The sequence below is a fragment of the Scomber scombrus genome, chromosome 16 (genome assembly GCF_963691925.1).
Source record: "Scomber scombrus chromosome 16, fScoSco1.1, whole genome shotgun sequence".
Taxonomy (NCBI): domain Eukaryota; kingdom Metazoa; phylum Chordata; class Actinopteri; order Scombriformes; family Scombridae; genus Scomber; species Scomber scombrus.
In genome coordinates, this window is record NC_084985.1 from 18230935 (window position 1) to 18248522 (window position 17588).

At 41.3% G+C, this 17588-nt stretch overlaps 2 protein-coding genes across 2 annotated transcripts; one reads left to right on the top strand and one right to left on the bottom strand.

The window, feature by feature from the left end:
- The first annotated feature begins 8793 nt into the window (after window positions 1-8793).
- Window positions 8794-10487, top strand: dlx6a (distal-less homeobox 6a). Its single transcript, XM_062436170.1, has 3 exons — window positions 8794-9100; window positions 9816-10009; window positions 10248-10487. The coding sequence occupies exons 1-3, from the start codon at window positions 8794-8796 to the stop codon at window positions 10485-10487; spliced, it is 741 nt and encodes a 246-aa protein (XP_062292154.1).
- A 4612-nt stretch (window positions 10488-15099) lies between these two features.
- dlx5a (distal-less homeobox 5a) lies at window positions 15100-16565 on the bottom strand. Its single transcript, XM_062436174.1, has 3 exons — window positions 16208-16565; window positions 15606-15790; window positions 15100-15414 (listed from the first exon to the last, which is right to left on the bottom strand). Exons 1-3 carry the CDS (start codon window positions 16563-16565, stop codon window positions 15100-15102), a joined length of 858 nt encoding a protein of 285 aa, XP_062292158.1.
- Window positions 16566-17588: the final 1023 nt, after the last annotated feature.

Consider the following 17588-nt stretch of genomic DNA (forward strand, 5'->3'; position numbering starts at 1 on the left):
GCACAACATGTTTAGAGGTGAAGCTGCTAATGCCGAGCCTACAATCCACATCTAAAAAAAAACAAAAACAATGAGCTTGTTTAAATTAAATTAAAATGCTGGCCCATGCACTACTTTCACATACATTGCTGCAAAATGACAATTTCTTGATTTTTGAACATTTGGTTTTGTGGCCCTTTCCTTTTAGTTTTCAATTTTCTTCAATTAACTTCATTTAAAAAAAATAATCTCAACTATAATTATTAAATCACGAAATTTGACTCATTTTAGAAACATTCAAGGTTGAACAAACGAAGTATGGCAAAATCTATTTTTCCCACACAATAATGATTAAAAGGCAACGTTCAAGGTCCCAAACCCAGAATCGCCATTATGATGCAAAAATTAGATGTCAACGATAAGAAAGTTCGAAACATGAAGCTGAATGAGAAATGTTGATTGCTGTCTGGCCTCTTTTTGGTGATTTTTACGATGGATTAAGGTCATAAGTCATCTGTTAATCGCCCCTTCAGTCTCTTTGATTGAGTGAGCCCTCAGGTGAGGCATAATGCATTTTCAAGGGCAATGATGACAATAATTGGCTACCTTCACTTCACCAAAATGGACAAAGTCCTAAAATCTGCCCACTTGAAACTGACTGTTAAGAGCAAATGAAAATAAAGGCTCTGAGGGCTTTCAGGCACAAATTAATAACTATGATATTATGGCTATACACATGATCTCCTGGCCAAATCATTGAGCTGATCTGTGATCTGTTAACTCAGAGAACCCTGGACTGTCCTGCAAATTGTTTCACAGCAGTTTATATGATTATGCTGGAAAGCCGATATGTTAATTGTCGAGGCCCAAATTACGTTCATAGTTGAGACCTAGTTGATTCATAAATGCAGCCTTTTTAATTTCAATAATGAAATATATGCATTATGCTGCAGGTCACAATATCTGAAAGAACATTAAACTGAGATTTTGTATATTTATTTCCATTGTTAATTTTAAGTTATTTTTAAGATTTAAAGGATTATCATTTCATCATCATTTTGTAGCTCCTGTTCACTGTTCTAGGCCTTTTAAGGGACTAGAACAGTAAACAGTAATGCCTAGCTTAAGGGAAGGGATTAATAAAAATAATGATAATAATACGTTTAATACACTTAACTGCTGTGAGATATTTTGAGGTAATTTTCTTATTTTTGATGTTTTAAAAACATAAATTATTTCAATAAAGATAGCCCAAAAGCTGTATCCTTGTAAACAAAACAAATTCTAGCTTCAATAAATCTGTTAACTGTGTGGTGTTTTGTTTTCTTGAAGGAGATATTTTTTGGAAACAGATCATTAGTCTGGTCCTTCCACTTTCACCAGTTAAGACATTCGTCACATTTAAAGATCAACATCTCCTCCTTGGATACAAAATGACCACGAATGAATGTCAAGACTTGAGCAGTTGAACTCTTTTGGCAGGTGCAGCTGCATATTTTTACTCAAACTTTCCGTGAACAAGACAGTGAATTAAGAAGGCAGAGCATATGACCAAACCAAAACCTAACCTGATCTGAATGCAGTTTCAGGCAGGAGTGTTTCATGCTGCACACAAAGGTCTACAGCTGTATCACCTGACAAGACTCCTGCAATCCGCATCTCATGAGAACCCGAGCAGCATCTGAGAGCAAGACGTACCTGTCCGCCACACTATGTTTCACCAGGTGTGACTCCCTTTCTCTTCACTTTTCTTCCACTTCACTTCACACTGTGCTCTTAGATTTCAGGCTCTTTTATTTTGCGGTCAGTGTTGGCTATTGTGTGCACTGCTTCCTCCAGTGAGGCATTCATTCCTATATGTGAGTCTCCTGTTTGAGCACACACTATTTGTTTTTTTTGTGTATGGGTGGGTGTGAGAGGTGGGGGTTGGGGGGGCAGTGCTTTCCTCTGAGAGATGTATCTAAAAGATATTCCCACCAACAGTTTTTCAACAGTGATTTTTACACTTACTGCATGGTTAAATCCTCAACAAGACAAACCTTTAATGATATAGCAGTCTATGTTTTCTGCCTTTCTGCTTTATGCTCTTTCTTTGTGTTTTTTTTAACAGATTAAGATCCATCTCAGGTCTAAATGAGATTTTAATTGCTAAATATCTGATAAATGCATGTATTCCAAATTTTAAGACTCACAACTAGAATTTCTCCTTCAAACATTATTCTGCAGGCCTGTGTGCACATCAGCCCATGTGGCCCATTTAAAGCATTTGACTTGTGTGGTGTAAACAGTTGCAGGACTAAGAAACACTTCAATGTTACATGAATTCTGAAACACAGAAATATGTTAGGTTTCATTTCTCTCTTGGTTCTTCAGTGAAAACATCCTTTAAATCCATCGCATTTGTAATCGAGATTAGTATTAGTTTGCCTCACAAGAATATCACACCTCATTAAGAAAGCAGCCATGGTTAATTATCATTAATTACCAAAACGAAAAACAAGAGAGAATATTCCTGTCATGTCCCTGTAATAACGTCGCCAATGTTAACAGCATATTATTATGCTCCTGTTAAAGACTGACATAGTTGGGCTGGGGACATTTAGTATCCTTCCGCAATTTATTATATCCTCTCTTAAGGGTTCACGTTAATCTAGTGAGCCCGGTGTCATTTCGGGGGGATCCACTCAGCGTGTGGCGCGCACTGGAGGCGCGCTCAGAGTCTGTGGAGGATTTAAAGCCACCTGCCTGCTCGGACAGTGCAGACAGTAACCCCTCATGTGCTGACGGTGGCCTCCACACAGGATCTGTCTGTCTGCCTGATCAATAAACTGAACGAAAAATGATTGCTATGGGCCAAACAATAGTCCTGTGTGGATTTACTACTTATTATTTAATGAAATGATTTTAAATGCGTTTTAAAGTGCTATCTGGCATATGCTTAAAAAAAAAAAGCATTTCGAAATTATTCATTTAAAAAAAAAAAAATTCTACATATAAAACATGTTGGTGTTTATGTGAATGTTTTAAAGAATAGCTGCAGTATAATAGCTAATATAGCTACAATATTTAAACACTTTAAAATAAATGTAATAATGATGATTATAAGCAACAACAGCAAAACCAATATAATAATAATAATATACATTCAAAACAAAGACCGTGCAATATGAATTATGTAGCATAGGCCTCTGTTCATTAATTATCATTATATCAGCTATGTGTGATCATCGCTCAACATCTTTACACTTTAAGGTTATAACAGGCTTTCTAAATTCTGATCAATTGTGACTCATGTTTTAATATTCCACATTTTTCCCCACTGTGACAGGTCACTGTTAATTTGTGCGTGATGGTTAAACATTTCAGGAGTTTGCTAAATGCCCCTTGTTGTCAAGTATTCTTTCTTAATTTCTTTCTCTTTTTTGCTTCTCTGACACGACAGATGAAAAGGCGCTCTAATTATTCCAGGAGGTTGGGAAATAAATGATTGTCTTTGAAGTAGGCCCGGGCCTTGGACTACATTAGAAGCCCAGCATGTGATTTGCAACTGTTGAAGTAAAACCCTGACTCTGCTGCAGGAAAGAGAGAGAGAAAAAAATAGAAAAATGAGGAGGGTGGATTCTCGGCAAAAGAAAATGGTATCTTTGTTTGCTCCCCTTTGTTTACCAGGGGATTCTTTCTCATTTCCCCCCCTTTTTTTCTTCATTTTTACTAATTCATTTCAATGGCTTTCAAACTGGAAAATGGAAATGTTGCTCCTGCCCTCTATTTCGGCGGCAGCGTCCTGGCAACAGAGCAATTTTCTATCATCAGGGATAAACGGCATCGAACAGTACATTCTGATAAAAAAAGAGCCCATGATTGCTGGCCTTCCTGTCTGTCATCTACCGACCAAATCCTCTCCTTCAAGACCGACCACTGTGCTGTCAGACCTAATAATGTCGCGTATTAAGTCGAGAGAGGAAAAAAGGGGGCCAGTACACGCCACACAGTCTTATTTGTCACCAACATAAAATTCAGATAAACTTTTTTGGATATAGCTCCTTTGGTTATGGACTAGGTATTCTGTATCATAGCTGTTTTCACCAGGTCATATAGACTGTAGCCATTTTCAGAGCATAACCAATATTCTGTCATTCATAATCTGGCTTTAGAGGACAACAAATACGCGTTAAATCCCTCATTTCTTCCTTCTTAGCTATTTTTTTTGTCATTGGTGTGGGATAATATGGTCAGAAAGGTAAGATCACTGCACGTTTTATACACATGTTTGCTCATCAGTTGAGTGCTTACTTGCACTACACGCATTGACTACATTTCACGCTTATTGGCCTTTTCTTTTCACCATTTCTGCAACGGAAGAGGAAGAACAAAAGCTAGGTATATGACTATAACACAGGAAAGTGAGCGATGCAAACACTCTGGTGGACTTTACACAAGCAGTGAGAGAAGGCGACAAGAGAAACAAGCAGTCTTAATTAGGACACGGGCCCTGAGTGGGACCTGCGCAGCTTCAGCCTTGCCAAATTAAATCCATTAGGCTGTGAGAGGCTGTGGAGACTCAGTGGTGCAGGCCTTTGCTTATTTGTGGTCATTTAGCTCCACTAGCAACACGCTACATTGGGTCCATCTGAAGGCCCTCGCCTGCACCTGGGGCCATGCATATGCCAATTTTGCTATTTACTCAAAGATATAATGCAATCCTAATTTGTGATGCAAAAACCTACTGTAAACAGTCGTCCGCCTGGGAGCGCATGGTTTTCTTTATGACAAAACCACACTAATTTTTCTTGGTGTAGTTGCACGCTTTTACAAAACATATCAAAGCTTTGTATAAGTGGGTTTGCATTAGTACGCTGTGCGCAATTTGTGTGCGTAAAAGCGGCGCGCCACCATTTGGGCACGGATGAATTCTACTAGAGCATTAAAGGCTGATCGGTGATCATTTTGGGCTGATGCGAACGTGGGGTGGGGGTGAGAGGGGGGCTGCTCCCTCTGAATGTAGTTACAATGAACCATGTTATACTGACAGCTGTGTGTGGTATGCATCAGCGCTTCCACTCGCCACTTCCCGCCCTTCACGCAACAGAGATGGGGAGCCGTCGACGCCTGGCTGTCTGTGAAGCGCCAGTGGCTTTTGCGCTGCGGAGAAGGGAGACATGTTGTTTAAGTGCCTCCTTGTCTCTCTCTCTGCAGTGACAAGCCTCAGCGTCCCCAAAAACCGCCCATGGTCCCTTGCGCAGCCAAGGAGGTGGCTTTCCATGCGAGCCAGTCAATAGCTGTTAGAGGGACCGAGCGACCACAAACGCCCAGCCTCTCGGTACAATTATGACCCGTGTCTTGCTGGAGCTCCGTGTTAACGCTCAGATATGATTAACACATGTGGCCAGAGGGACAAGAAAAGACGCGTGGTGGTAAAAACAGCCAGAGAGAGGAAGAGAGCTGGAGAGAAGGAACTGCAGCTGCATTTTATATGTTGTGTGCTGCACTGAGAATTTGTGCATAAACCTACATTACATAGATGTGAGTGGGTGACCTCATCCATGCATCCCTCTGCCTATAGGAGAAAGTCCCCTGTCCCATTTTAAGAATATCTAAACTGACAAAGAGTGTGTCAACCCTAAAATATGTTACACCAACAACTGTAATGTAAAATGTTACCAGTTTTCATGAATCCAAACGCAGGCTGTGGATGTCAGGGAAATCCCAGGCCTGATACATCCACCCCGGGTTGGATATTGGAGTGATTTTAGAGAGTCATTCATCAGCGTTTATAAGACAGCTGGAAATAAAGACCACTTATGTTAAACCACCACGGCCATTGATTGTGCTGAAGGTCAATCATCTACTTAGGGACAAAGTGATTTCTAGATTTGCAGCTGAACGCCGTTCATTTTGTGATTGACATTTTGACGAACGGAAATATAAAATAATTTCTCTCCAGGATGAGGCTATGAACTCTTAATCCACGATTAGGAGTACAACAAGAGGCAACGATACAGCAGGTGAAACGTGCGTAAAGGCGCAATGTCTTAATGTCAAAAAATTGAAATATTTCTGACAGAAACAACGTTTTTTGCTTCTGTAAATTTCAATATAGTTAAATATTAATGGATACAAATTACTTCCATTCATAACATATTATATAGACTGTTAGTTTTTTACGTGCTTAGCAATTAGACACGGTTGTCAGCATATATGCTACAGGCTCCATCCTAAACCCTGAACCTAAACATTTCAAAAGCACTAAGGTCGAGTATGTCATGTTCTCTCAATTCAAGCAAATCCGTCCTTTCACCACTTCACTTAATCTCAATGTGCCTATAAAGCCTCCAAACACGCCTGCGGGACACCAAGACTTTGACATTACCCGCGCACTGTTATCCCGCAATTTAATAATCCTGTGGTGGCACACAGATGATGCTGCTAAAAACCTGAGGAATGAAGACGTCTCGTCTAATCGAGCCCGGATTTCTTTTTTTTAGCCCGCAGGGAAGCAACTAACATCACTGCAGAGCATGTATGTCTTTGTAGTAGCACTCAAAGGCGATTAGAAAAGGTATAGGATCTGGTTTCTCTTCTGCGTGTCCAAGTGGAACACGGGCAAGGGAATTGGCCACTATGTAAGATCACTGAAGGGTGACCAGAGGTGTGCTGACTCCTGCAAGGTCTGCGAGGCCACTGTGTGCCTAAAATACTGAATTAACAGTGGCAATAAATATCGTCCATCTGTTTCAGTGACACAAAAGACCATTCAAAGGAAGTTCTTACCTGCAGCCCTCCTGATGACTCTGTGCCATATAATTTGAGTTTATTAAAAAAAAAGAAGTACATTTATCAAAGAGAGTCTGGAAGAATCAAAGAAATCCGTCTGGGTGTCCTGCGGCACACATCCCTGCCTATGTGCTTCTCTCCTGGTCCGCTGCAGTAAAATGATTATCCGGCTGGGTTGTGCACTTTTAAATCCCACAAAGTAAATAACAACCGTAGCTGACGATAATAGCAAGGTACCAAGTTCTTGTTACAGAAAAGGAGAAAATTGAAACTAAACGCTGCATTTAGACAACCATTTTTGATAAGAGGATAATTGAGGCGACACTGGCGTATAATTAGGGGATAATTTATGCTATATCCACTTTTATTCCACCCTCCCAAAATAAATCCAGTCCATAATCATTACAGGCGAATTGTTCTTAATTTTATAGCTGCAATTTGAGTAAAGTGTGGCCACTAATCAGATAGGTTTTCGTAGTAACTTGATTGCAACCATAATTATTTTTCATGGCCTTTTTTGGGGAGGGATCGCACTACACTGCGGCAAATATGTGCTCAAAGTGGTGCAAAACATTATCTGAATACCTATTGCATTAATATAAGCGGGAAAATATCATTTTATTCTTATTGTTGAATTGAACATCGCAGCCCCTGAGAGGCAAACTGTATAATTTACATTGAGGACCCTATCAGGCCTCATATTACAGCAGGGATAAAAGACACTGTCAGTTTATCTCGGTATCCACCCTTCTATCTGCAAAATAACCTATTGTACCTCAGGCATATTGTTATTTGATGTGTCACATGTAATGTATTTTCAATTGTCTGAAGATCCTTAATCATATGGTCACTCGCCGCAGGATAAACGAACAGTTATAATATATGTTACCTTCAGAGCAGAGGGGGGCTTAAAGAGGGGCTGCTCATTAGGCGACATCAAAGGAAATACTAGATTGCGAAAGGGTTTTTTTAATGTGATAATAATTATAAAAATAAATGTAAAAGTTACATTATGTAAATAAAAAATAGCAGATTTGTAGGCCAATTTGGACTTATTTCCAAAGAAATTCCACCTGTTTCAGGAGTTTCCTCGACATAAAACAGAACCCCCCCCCCCCCTAGCCCCCCTCTGCCATCAATAGGTATAATGTCACTTAATGTAGAAAAGGTTTTAAAAGTGCATTTAATATGATTGGGATTATTCAACACTCATTTGAAAATGTGCACAGACAATTATTTAATCCCTTTAAATGAACACAGAAGAGTAGTGTTAAGTGTAAAGGTGGATATGTTTGCACTGAAGGACTTTAAAAAAAAATGTAATGGTTATTTTTGTTTAAACTCAATTTCGACTTAATAAGATGCACGTCTGATGCTTTATTATTAGTAATTAATTCCTAAGGCAAGGAGGAGTTAAACGCTGAGAAGAAAAAGGCATATATATCCTGCTGGTTTATCAGGTTTAATCAAAGTGCGCGCTATATGATGTGTGTCGTGCGTAATTTGGGGGTTTGGGTTAAAAAAAAAGAAAAAAAAGGAAAACGAAATCGACTCGGCAATTCCAAAAGAGCTGGTTGTACGTCTGAAGCTTGTCTGTAGGAATTAGGCGTATTTCCCACCATATATTATTTCCCCCATAGTTGTAGCAGGAGCTGGTAAGGTGGGTTAACTCCAGCTCAAGTCTCAGTGAAGCGCAGAGCACTGATGACGTTGGGTTGGATGACCAATCGGGAGGCGCTGCCCTTTGGAGACAAACCATTTTACTTGTAGTGTCTGCATCAAGTCTGGAAGCAAGGGCTCAATTTTAACAGAATCCACCTTAAAATCTCTCCCTTAACTTATGCCTACCTTCCGCCACTTTGAGTGAGAATATCACAGGACCAGGGGGGAAATAAAGACGCCACTTGAAAATTCGGGTATTAATAGGACAATATCTGTTCGCGGTGGAGAGGGGAGAGAGACAACAGCACAGCGAGAGAGAGAAAAAACGATTTGGTCTTGAGAGAGAGGGGGGTGAGTGCTCTCAAGGCAGAAAATTCGATGATGACCATGACTACGATGGCTGACGGTCTGGAGGCTCAGGACTCGTCCAAGTCTGCTTTCATGGAGTTTGGGCAGCAGTCGCACTCACAGCAGAGCTCCCCGTCGATGGCCAGCGGCCACTACCCGCTGCACTGTCTCCACTCCGGCTCACACGCTCACCACCAGCACGACAACACCGCGTACTCCGGGACCAACACCTACAACAGGTCGTTACCCTACCCTTACGTGAGCCATTCGCACCACAGCCCGTACCTGCCATCCTATCACAGCAACACGGGAGGACAGACAAGGTTAGACGGCACAGGTAAGAGATCCCCTTTTTCACCAGCCAAGTGGAAAATACACCGCGTCATGTCCATCCCCGGCGCCTGACAGTACCATTAGTGCATCCCTTCTTTTAGTATGGGTGGCCCACAGTGGGAATCAAACCTTTCTCCGTGCCAGTGTTGGTGTCATGCCCAAGTCACCGCACGGCAACTCCAAAATTCAGACGAGTGATCTATCAAGCGTAGGTGGACGATTGGTATCGAAGAAAAATCGTGCGTAAATGGCACCGGATAATTCGACATCCAGCCTATTACCTTCTCAGCCGTTTTGTTGTCCCGTTTAGCACTCCCCTCGCTTCCCACAAAACCTGTTTTAATGCCCGGGGTGTGATCATCACGACCGTGCAATCCTCACCAACTACTCGTGGAAATTAGGCAGCCCGCACGCCTTGAATGTTGTAATTAGCATTTAATTGACATGTCATTACCAGCAATATCCTAAATATGACAGCGTATGAGGATTGTGGCTGCCACGGGCGCGTAAAGGCAATGTGAGATGTCAACGTTTATCAGACTGATTTTTTTTTCTCCACATTTTTCAGACGGTTTCATTTCGGCGCCTCAGATTTTAATGCTCACCCCTCACAGAATATTTCAGCTGTTTGACATGTTTCTATCTCCCTGCAGACAAAGACAAATAACACAAGCCCGGTTGTGGTTTTTGAATAATAACATTGCTTGTTTTTGTTGCAGAGCAGCAGAAAACGACAGTGATTGAAAATGGGGAAATTCGTTTTAATGGGAAAGGCAAGAAGATTCGCAAACCTCGGACAATTTATTCCAGTTTGCAGCTTCAAGCACTGAACCACCGTTTCCAGCAAACACAGTACCTCGCTTTACCGGAACGCGCCGAGCTGGCTGCCTCTCTAGGACTGACACAAACCCAGGTATGACGAGATGAGCTGTATCACTGCTTGAATTTTTGCATTCAATGATCACATCTATAATTGTTTAAATTATCATAAATATTGGATTTTTATAATCATCCCGGATTGGTGGATTATTTTGTGGTTTTGTCCTAGTTTTTGAATCATTGATACAGTTTTGTTGAAATTAACCACAACTCCACACAGGCTCCATATATATTTTCTAACTGCATGCACCACCTCTCTTCTCCTCTTGCAGGTAAAGATTTGGTTCCAGAATAAGAGGTCAAAGTTCAAGAAGCTGCTCAAGCAAGGCGGCAACCCGCACGAGAGTGATCCTATACCGGGCTCCATGTCCCTCTCCCCTCGCTCCCCGACCATTCCCCCAATATGGGACGTCTCGGCCTCTTCCAAAGGAGTAAACATGCCGGCCAACAGCTACATGCCGGGCTACTCTCACTGGTATTCATCCCCACATCAAGATTCAATGCAGAGATAGACTGATGAGGCGAGGAGGTCAGTGAGCCTGTCTGGAGGCCTCCGGATCTCCGCCGTGCAGTTTTCCCCCCCAAAAAACGTAGCCTACAATTTGTGTCAGCGCAGAGACTGGGATGCTGGAAAGGAGAGAAAACCCCTCCGCTGCTCCTCTGCTGACGGATAAAAAACGCAGCCAAGCCTCGGTGTGATGACACAAAAACAAGGGAACTAACCATCTTTTTTTTAGCGTACATGGCTGTTCAGCGGGCTCGCATATTTGTTATGCTTTCATTCATGTCAACATCTGAACGTCAATATACCAAATATTATCAGTGACATTTTTAGCCACTTTGGGCAAAGACTGCGTACACTCTCCCTGGCGCTGTGGCGCCCAGAAACCTCTAGCCATGGACTCCTGATTGCTTTTTTTTTTTTTTTGGTTGTTTCTCCAACATGCAAAACCAAGCAAATTGTCTGTCTGTAAATATAATCTGCGATTTTAGTTGTACATACACTTTTTATGTTTTGTCAGATTGAGTAAACCGTGACTCAAAACAGATGCCTGCTGTTGCATGATTTCCAACAAAAAAATATGCATTCATTTTAAACTATAGGCCTCTTTACGCTTCATATTGGGCCCACATCACATTAAAAACAGGCCTGTTTCCCGCCACCCTGATGTGTACAAGCTCCTAACTGACAATATGAACATAAGTTAATGACACAGTGCTATGTGAAAAACCCATTTCATCAGAGTAAACATTTTAAATAAATACAAAGCGCTCAGTGGTTGCAGAAGGTTGCAGTATATAGATTTATCAAAATACACTGAACACCAGAGGAAATTAACTTACCCTGCCCCGCTGCTGTCTACATTCACCCCGAAAGACATTTGCTCCAGGTCCAGCTTATCTTGTCATTTCACCCTCAATTATTAGAAGTATTGACAAAATGTTTTCTCCCTTCTCTCCGTCCTAATTCAGGCCGTTAAATGCCAAGCTCCACGGGATCGATGTTGAACAAAGCAGCCAGCTGCAGTGGCGTTCAATATGAAGGAGATATTTGGGACAATTTGTGGGTTTTTATCCAAGTGAGGCTTTTTTCCCCCTTTCTCATAAATGCAGGCATAATTAGGGTAATTTTTGATGTAGCCCGCTGATTACAGCGTTTTTACCGTCAAAGATAATTACCTGTAATTTTCTACCACTTTTAATACTAAAAGGCATCTTTATTTGGATTTGAGGTAGCACAGATGGAACAAAAGGGAAAATTATTCGGTTATTCATATACAAATTGCCGAGGAGAGTGAGCGCTCGGGATATTATCTGAAATTACAACGCTGAAAAGCTTCATGCAGCTGTCAAGTCGCGGATGTCCCACTGGCGCTCATTCAGCCTACCTGGGGCCCCAGGCTGGGGCCTATCTGCTCCTGGGCCATGAGCATCTGATCTGTATCTGATCTGCAAGCAGGGAGCCCGAAGCAGCAGCCGAGTAAACATCAACAACGCTCATAAATACACAGTTGTGCATATTCAGCTCTGAGAAGTGACACCTTTCATCCTGTTGTGCGAATGGAAATGGTTTCGGATGAGATAAATCAAATGGGTTTGAGACTGAAGATTAGATAGATAGATAGATAGATAGATAGATAGATAGATAGATAGATAGATAGATAGATAGATAGATAGATAGATAGATAGATAGATAGATAGATAGCAACAGAGTGACAGAGACAGATATGGGGGTGGGGGGGATGCAGGAAGGGATGTGTCACTTCTTGCTGATGCACCAGGCTCCTCAGATAAAAGCTCCTATAGCACCTGACAAGGTTTCACACATCACCACCACATTAACTCCATCCTTCAACGGCGACGCAACAAGCCCCACAAAGATACCCGCAACACTATTTCTAACAGATATATATAAAAAGATTTTAGGAAACGGCTGTGTCATTTTCTCTCTCGATGGTTAAACGTTTAAGATCAAAGCTTACTGAGCAGCAATTTACAGCGAAGAGTGAAAATATGGATGGTGCAGGAAGGAAAAATATAAGATGCGCCCTTACCTTTCTCTGCTTCTCAACATAAACTGACCCAAAAAAAGCGCTGCACGGTTTTTACTGCTGGTGGTTGAATAAGCAAATCCAGGTGGGAAAGTGTTTGCACACCCCGGTAAGCTCTTATATATTGCCTGCAAAATTAGCTGTTATTACTGTCACTGTTTAGTGATGGCGAGCTTGAAAAAAAGCCCTCTGCAATCAAGAACCAAGCGCATCTTTGCAAATTATAGGTAATTGTCAATGTCCAGATTATGATAATGGAGGCCCTAATCCTGGAGAATAATTATTGTGGAGTGTTACAGTTGAAGCTGTCCAGTAAAGCTAACTGTCATTATTTAGACTCGATTTGCAAAACGGGGGGGAAACTAGCTGAGTGGAAAATATTCGGTTGGAAATAAACGGGGGCTCTCGATATAATGGCACCACTAGTGTGTGTGTGTGTATGTGTGTGTGTGTGTGTGAGAGCTAGAGAGTGAGGGATGGATATTGTGAGACATACAGTAGTGGTGTGTGTATGTGCATGAGAACGATAGAGGCCCTGTGTGTGTACACGAGGCTGCGCGCGCGCTTGAGTGTTCTTGAGCGCGTGCACATGTGATGCAAAAAAAGAAGGGAAAAAAAGCCTAAATTTCTCGAGTGACCTGTTTCGCGTGGTAATAACGGGACTACCGTTTTGCCTACAGTAGAAATTAGGCTGACGACCACAACAAGAAGCAATGTGGCGATTTGGATTAAGGAGAGCATTTTCTGTAACATTTGGCTCCGGTGTGTACATGTGCGAGTAAAATGCATTCAGTAGACTACAATCAGCTACAGGGAGAGGATTCTGTGTCAGGTGGAAATGCATGGGTCAGTGTGCGGGTCAGATGCAGCATTGTTTAGTGTGTGTGTGTGTGTGTGTGTGTGTGTGTGTGTGTGTGTGTGTGTGTGTGTGTGTGTGTGTGTGTGTGTGTGTGTGTGTGAGTGAGAGAGAAAGAGAAAGAGAAAGAGAAAGAGAAAGAGGAGAGAGGGGGGGGGGTGTGATGGGGAGAGAGGGAGAGAGAGAGATAGAAAGAGGGGGAGGGAGGTTTTTTGTGCATCATGCTCGTTTGTAAAATCTCACTTATATGATCTTTGTGCATATGGCCGGGCAAATTCAATTAGATCAATTTTCAAATCCCCAGCGTTTTTCACAGTGGCACGGTTTGTTTAGCGGTTTCGCAGTGGCAGCACTGGTATTGCTGCTTGGCTTAATAACATGGTGAAATTGTGGAGGATTTCTTTTTTTCTTTCTTTTTTCTTTTACCCCCGGAAGGTGGGCTGCGGCCGGGAGTGGCAGAGCTTCTGGAGCCGGTCTACCCCCACAGGAATGCGGATTGTCTCAGATCTCCGTGCCGCCCCCCTCGCCTCCTCTCTGCCATTCAAAGCGGCTAATTGTAGGGGACACAAAGCGAGAGCGACTGCAGACTGTCTGCTGCTAGAAGCAGGCATTTTCTCTTACAGACGAGCTGGAACCAGCTGAAAGGCACAATCAGGTTCTCCACTAAAATACAATGTGAATGATTAAAAAAGAAAATAAAGGGTGATCGATCTGCTGATCACAGATACTCGTGAATATAATAATAATAATAATAATAATAATAATAATAATAATAATGATAACATAATTTAAAGCAAAATTATCCCACGATTTTAGAAGAATAAATAAGAAATTGGCAATACAATACTGATTATTATAACATTACACTATTATTATTAATATCATTACAATGATATTCTGCAGAAATCACAACTGTAATATTAAATTATAACAGATCAACTATTTCTGAAACACCGGTATTGAAATAAACTGGACTTGTAATTATTATATAAGGTTATGGCTAACTGTAGTACACAGTAGCCATGGTTTCTCAGAAATGTATTTACAATGACAAATTTGTTTTAAATGCACATTTAATGAAGTGAAAAATTGGCATTGCAATTCTTGATCCTTTCTCTCCATATTATCGACTAAACTGAGCATGATCTTCAAGCAAATTTTATCACCAAAAGGCAAATATTTTTTAATCTTCCATATCTTCAAGACAATTATTCACTTGGTTTGCAGAATATTTGCACACATAAAAAGAAGTCTTTAGCAAAAGAAATAAATAAATAAAATGAAAATCACGGGATAAATATAGACCGTGGCAAATGAAAGCTGGCCAGATTCGATTTACGACATGTTCTAGATAATTCATTCCATTACTGAACAGCTGTGATTTACAACCTTGTATAAAAATGTCACCTGAGGCTCACAAACATTATCTCTAGCTTATATCTGCGAGTCCTTGTCGTGATTTTGCAGTGTAAATATGCGGATTATAATAAGAAGAGACTGCAGGCAGGCCGGAGGTTTCAAAGTTCCATTGTCCATTTAAACGTTTAATAGTCTTCCAAAAATGCAATAAATTACATGCACACATTTACACATTTTACACGTTTCTTCTATGACTGTCATCAAATACATTGCATATTCCTCTGAAATTTGAACACGAGTCCCATAGAAGGAGATTTTTTTTTTTTTTTTTTTTTTTTTAAATGAACAACAGGTTTTTCAATATAACGTCCCCGCTCCGAGAGCCAGTGAGTGCTGTATCGAGTTAGGGGTCTGGAGGTGGGAAGTCATGGAGCTGCCGGCTGAGGTGTACCATGACCCCGAGCTTTCTAAAAAGTTAGAGGCCGTCGTGTTGATGCTTTGTGGCTGTAGGCTGTGCGGCCTGGAGGGCCCCTGTGTGTCCCAAACGGCCGGGGACTGTGGTGAGTTGCACGCCATGGGGTCGCTGGAGCTGGGGCTGTGCTCCGGTGGAAGCTCGCCGTTTTTCATGATCTTCTTCATTTTTGATCTCCTGTTCTGGAACCAAATTTTCACCTGGAAAAGTGTGAAAAATAATACTATTAATATACTGTCACGTAACAACGTTCACACCAACAATAGACGCACTGAAATGTAAGTCACCAAAGTATCATTTATTTGAATTGAGAGGCGTCGAAAACAATTAAAACGTTCAATTTTACACTGTTTCAACATGGAGGAAGTATACATTTGATCCAAAATCTCACCTGTGTTTGCGTGAGTCCCAGCGAGGCAGCCAGCTCTGCTCTCTCGGGCAGCGCCAGGTACTGTGTGTTCTGAAACCGTCTCTGCAGGGCGGCCAGCTGGAAGCTGGAGTATATTGTCCGGGGTTTCCTCACTTTCTTCGGCTTGCCATTCACCATCCTCACTTCAGTCTCGACTATCTCTTTTTCTGCTAAAATAACAATAAGCACATGTGTCCATTACAAACTGCAGGATGTTTGCACTATAGCACTATAGATTTTTGTGTGTGAATATCCCTTCAATGAAAATCCTATTTCATGAACAAAATGAACTATGGATTGGCAAAAAACAAGGCAAATGTATTCTCATAATATTTCGAAATGATCTTGAATCACGTGGTGCCAAATATAAGTTAACAATAACACAAATATTTTTTGCTTTATTTATTCCTTTATCTTTAGTACATTTCTGGATTTTTACGCAAGAATAACAGTAGGACAAATGCAGAAAAATTAGAAAAGATAATTAAACGATTGTTGTTGGGTTTTTTCTAAACAGAGCAGCATGATGAGTCACTAATAATCTGCTTTTTGTTATAATAAAAAAAAAAACTGCGGGCCCGTACCTTGTGGACTCGGCTGGGCTTGCACTCTGCTGTAAGTCCCAGCATACTGGTGGTAGGCGGGGGTCGTGTAAGAGCTGTAATCAGTGTAGGATTTTGTCGAGTAATTTCCAGCGGATCCATTTACACCCGGGTACTGGTACTGGTAGGCATTGAGAGGCTTTCCGTACGAGGTCGAGCTGGGCGAGCAGTAACCGTGAGTGACTCCACCGGCGGGACTGTAGTAGCCAGAATCCGTGGCGGTGGACTCGGGTAAAGTAGGAGATTCCTGAGACGGGTGATGCATGGTGGAGAGTTGAAAGGAGCTCTGGAAGTCTGTAGGTTTAACACTCGAGATCCTCCGGTCGAATACTCCAGTCATACTTCGAGACGCAACGTAAGGGTTTGTTTGATTTAATTAGCAAAAAAAAAACGAGGCAGTCTGACTCCAAAGTGGCGTGAAAACTACACTTGCATTGTCGAAAGGCTCTCAGGCCGTCGGGCTCTGGTGAAGACTGCAGCCAGCCCCGCAGCAAAGACTTGGTTAAATCCTAAATCGCGCTCTTACGCACTGCAGGGAGGATCTGGTTCCATTGGCCAAGGCGCACACAGACACAGCTACACCCAATTCACTCAGCCAGCTTTCTTATAGGGGGGAAACCACCCGGGCTATGTGGCTGCATTGTTGTGTTTTTATACTATCAATCAATGGGGGAAATTAAAGTGTTGGCCGTGTAGCAAATCGACGTTTTTTTCTGAATTAGAGGAACAAAACCTCATTACCAAAAAGGCCTCCTGCTGTTGATACTGACCGATTATTACGACTGTCTTATTACTGTTCATTTAAGCATTTTATTAACATGGACTCAACGTTATTCTACGAAGTTAATTAGGCCAAATGACCCCCAAATTATTAAATGAAATCAAATATTTCAACAGTATCATGGAACAGTGAATTATCATAAAATAGAGAGGGAATAAAATTGAATTGATGGCTACATATTAATAATATTTTCTATTTTAACAGATATATGCTAAACCTGATGAAATATTCGATACAACCCATTGTTGAAATATTCTTTTATATCTAATAGACTGTTTATTGTCCAATATATTTCATATATCTTATTTTACAACACTTAACCTCCCACATTAAAAAAAATCAAACCCATGCCTGTTTGTCTATTATTAGCATGTATTATAATGCTAAAATTGACCAGTTTCCTTAAAGGGATCATTAAAGATTCATCTCATCTCATTTTTTAACCTGCCAAGCAATAATCAATGCTCAGTCGACACATTCAGTGGTGAACAGCGCCGACCAGTGGCCACATTCAATAACTGCAACGTCACCCAGATGCAAACGAACAATTCAATATTTGTGTGACAAAGAAAAACTGAAAGA

Coding starts and splice junctions, on each gene's coding strand:
- dlx6a (XM_062436170.1), top strand. CDS start 8,794: ATGATGACCATGACTACGATGGCTGACGGTCTGGAGGCTCAGGACTCG. Junction 9,101..9,815: donor GACAAGGTTAGACGGCACAG/GTAAGAGATCCC, acceptor TTTTTGTTGCAG/AGCAGCAGAAAACGACAGTG. Junction 10,010..10,247: donor TAGGACTGACACAAACCCAG/GTATGACGAGAT, acceptor CTCCTCTTGCAG/GTAAAGATTTGGTTCCAGAA.
- dlx5a (XM_062436174.1), bottom strand. CDS start 16,565: ATGACTGGAGTATTCGACCGGAGGATCTCGAGTGTTAAACCTACAGAC. Junction 15,791..16,207: donor AGCCCAGCCGAGTCCACAAG/GTACGGGCCCGC, acceptor TTATTTTAGCAG/AAAAAGAGATAGTCGAGACT. Junction 15,415..15,605: donor TGGGACTCACGCAAACACAG/GTGAGATTTTGG, acceptor ACACTTTTCCAG/GTGAAAATTTGGTTCCAGAA.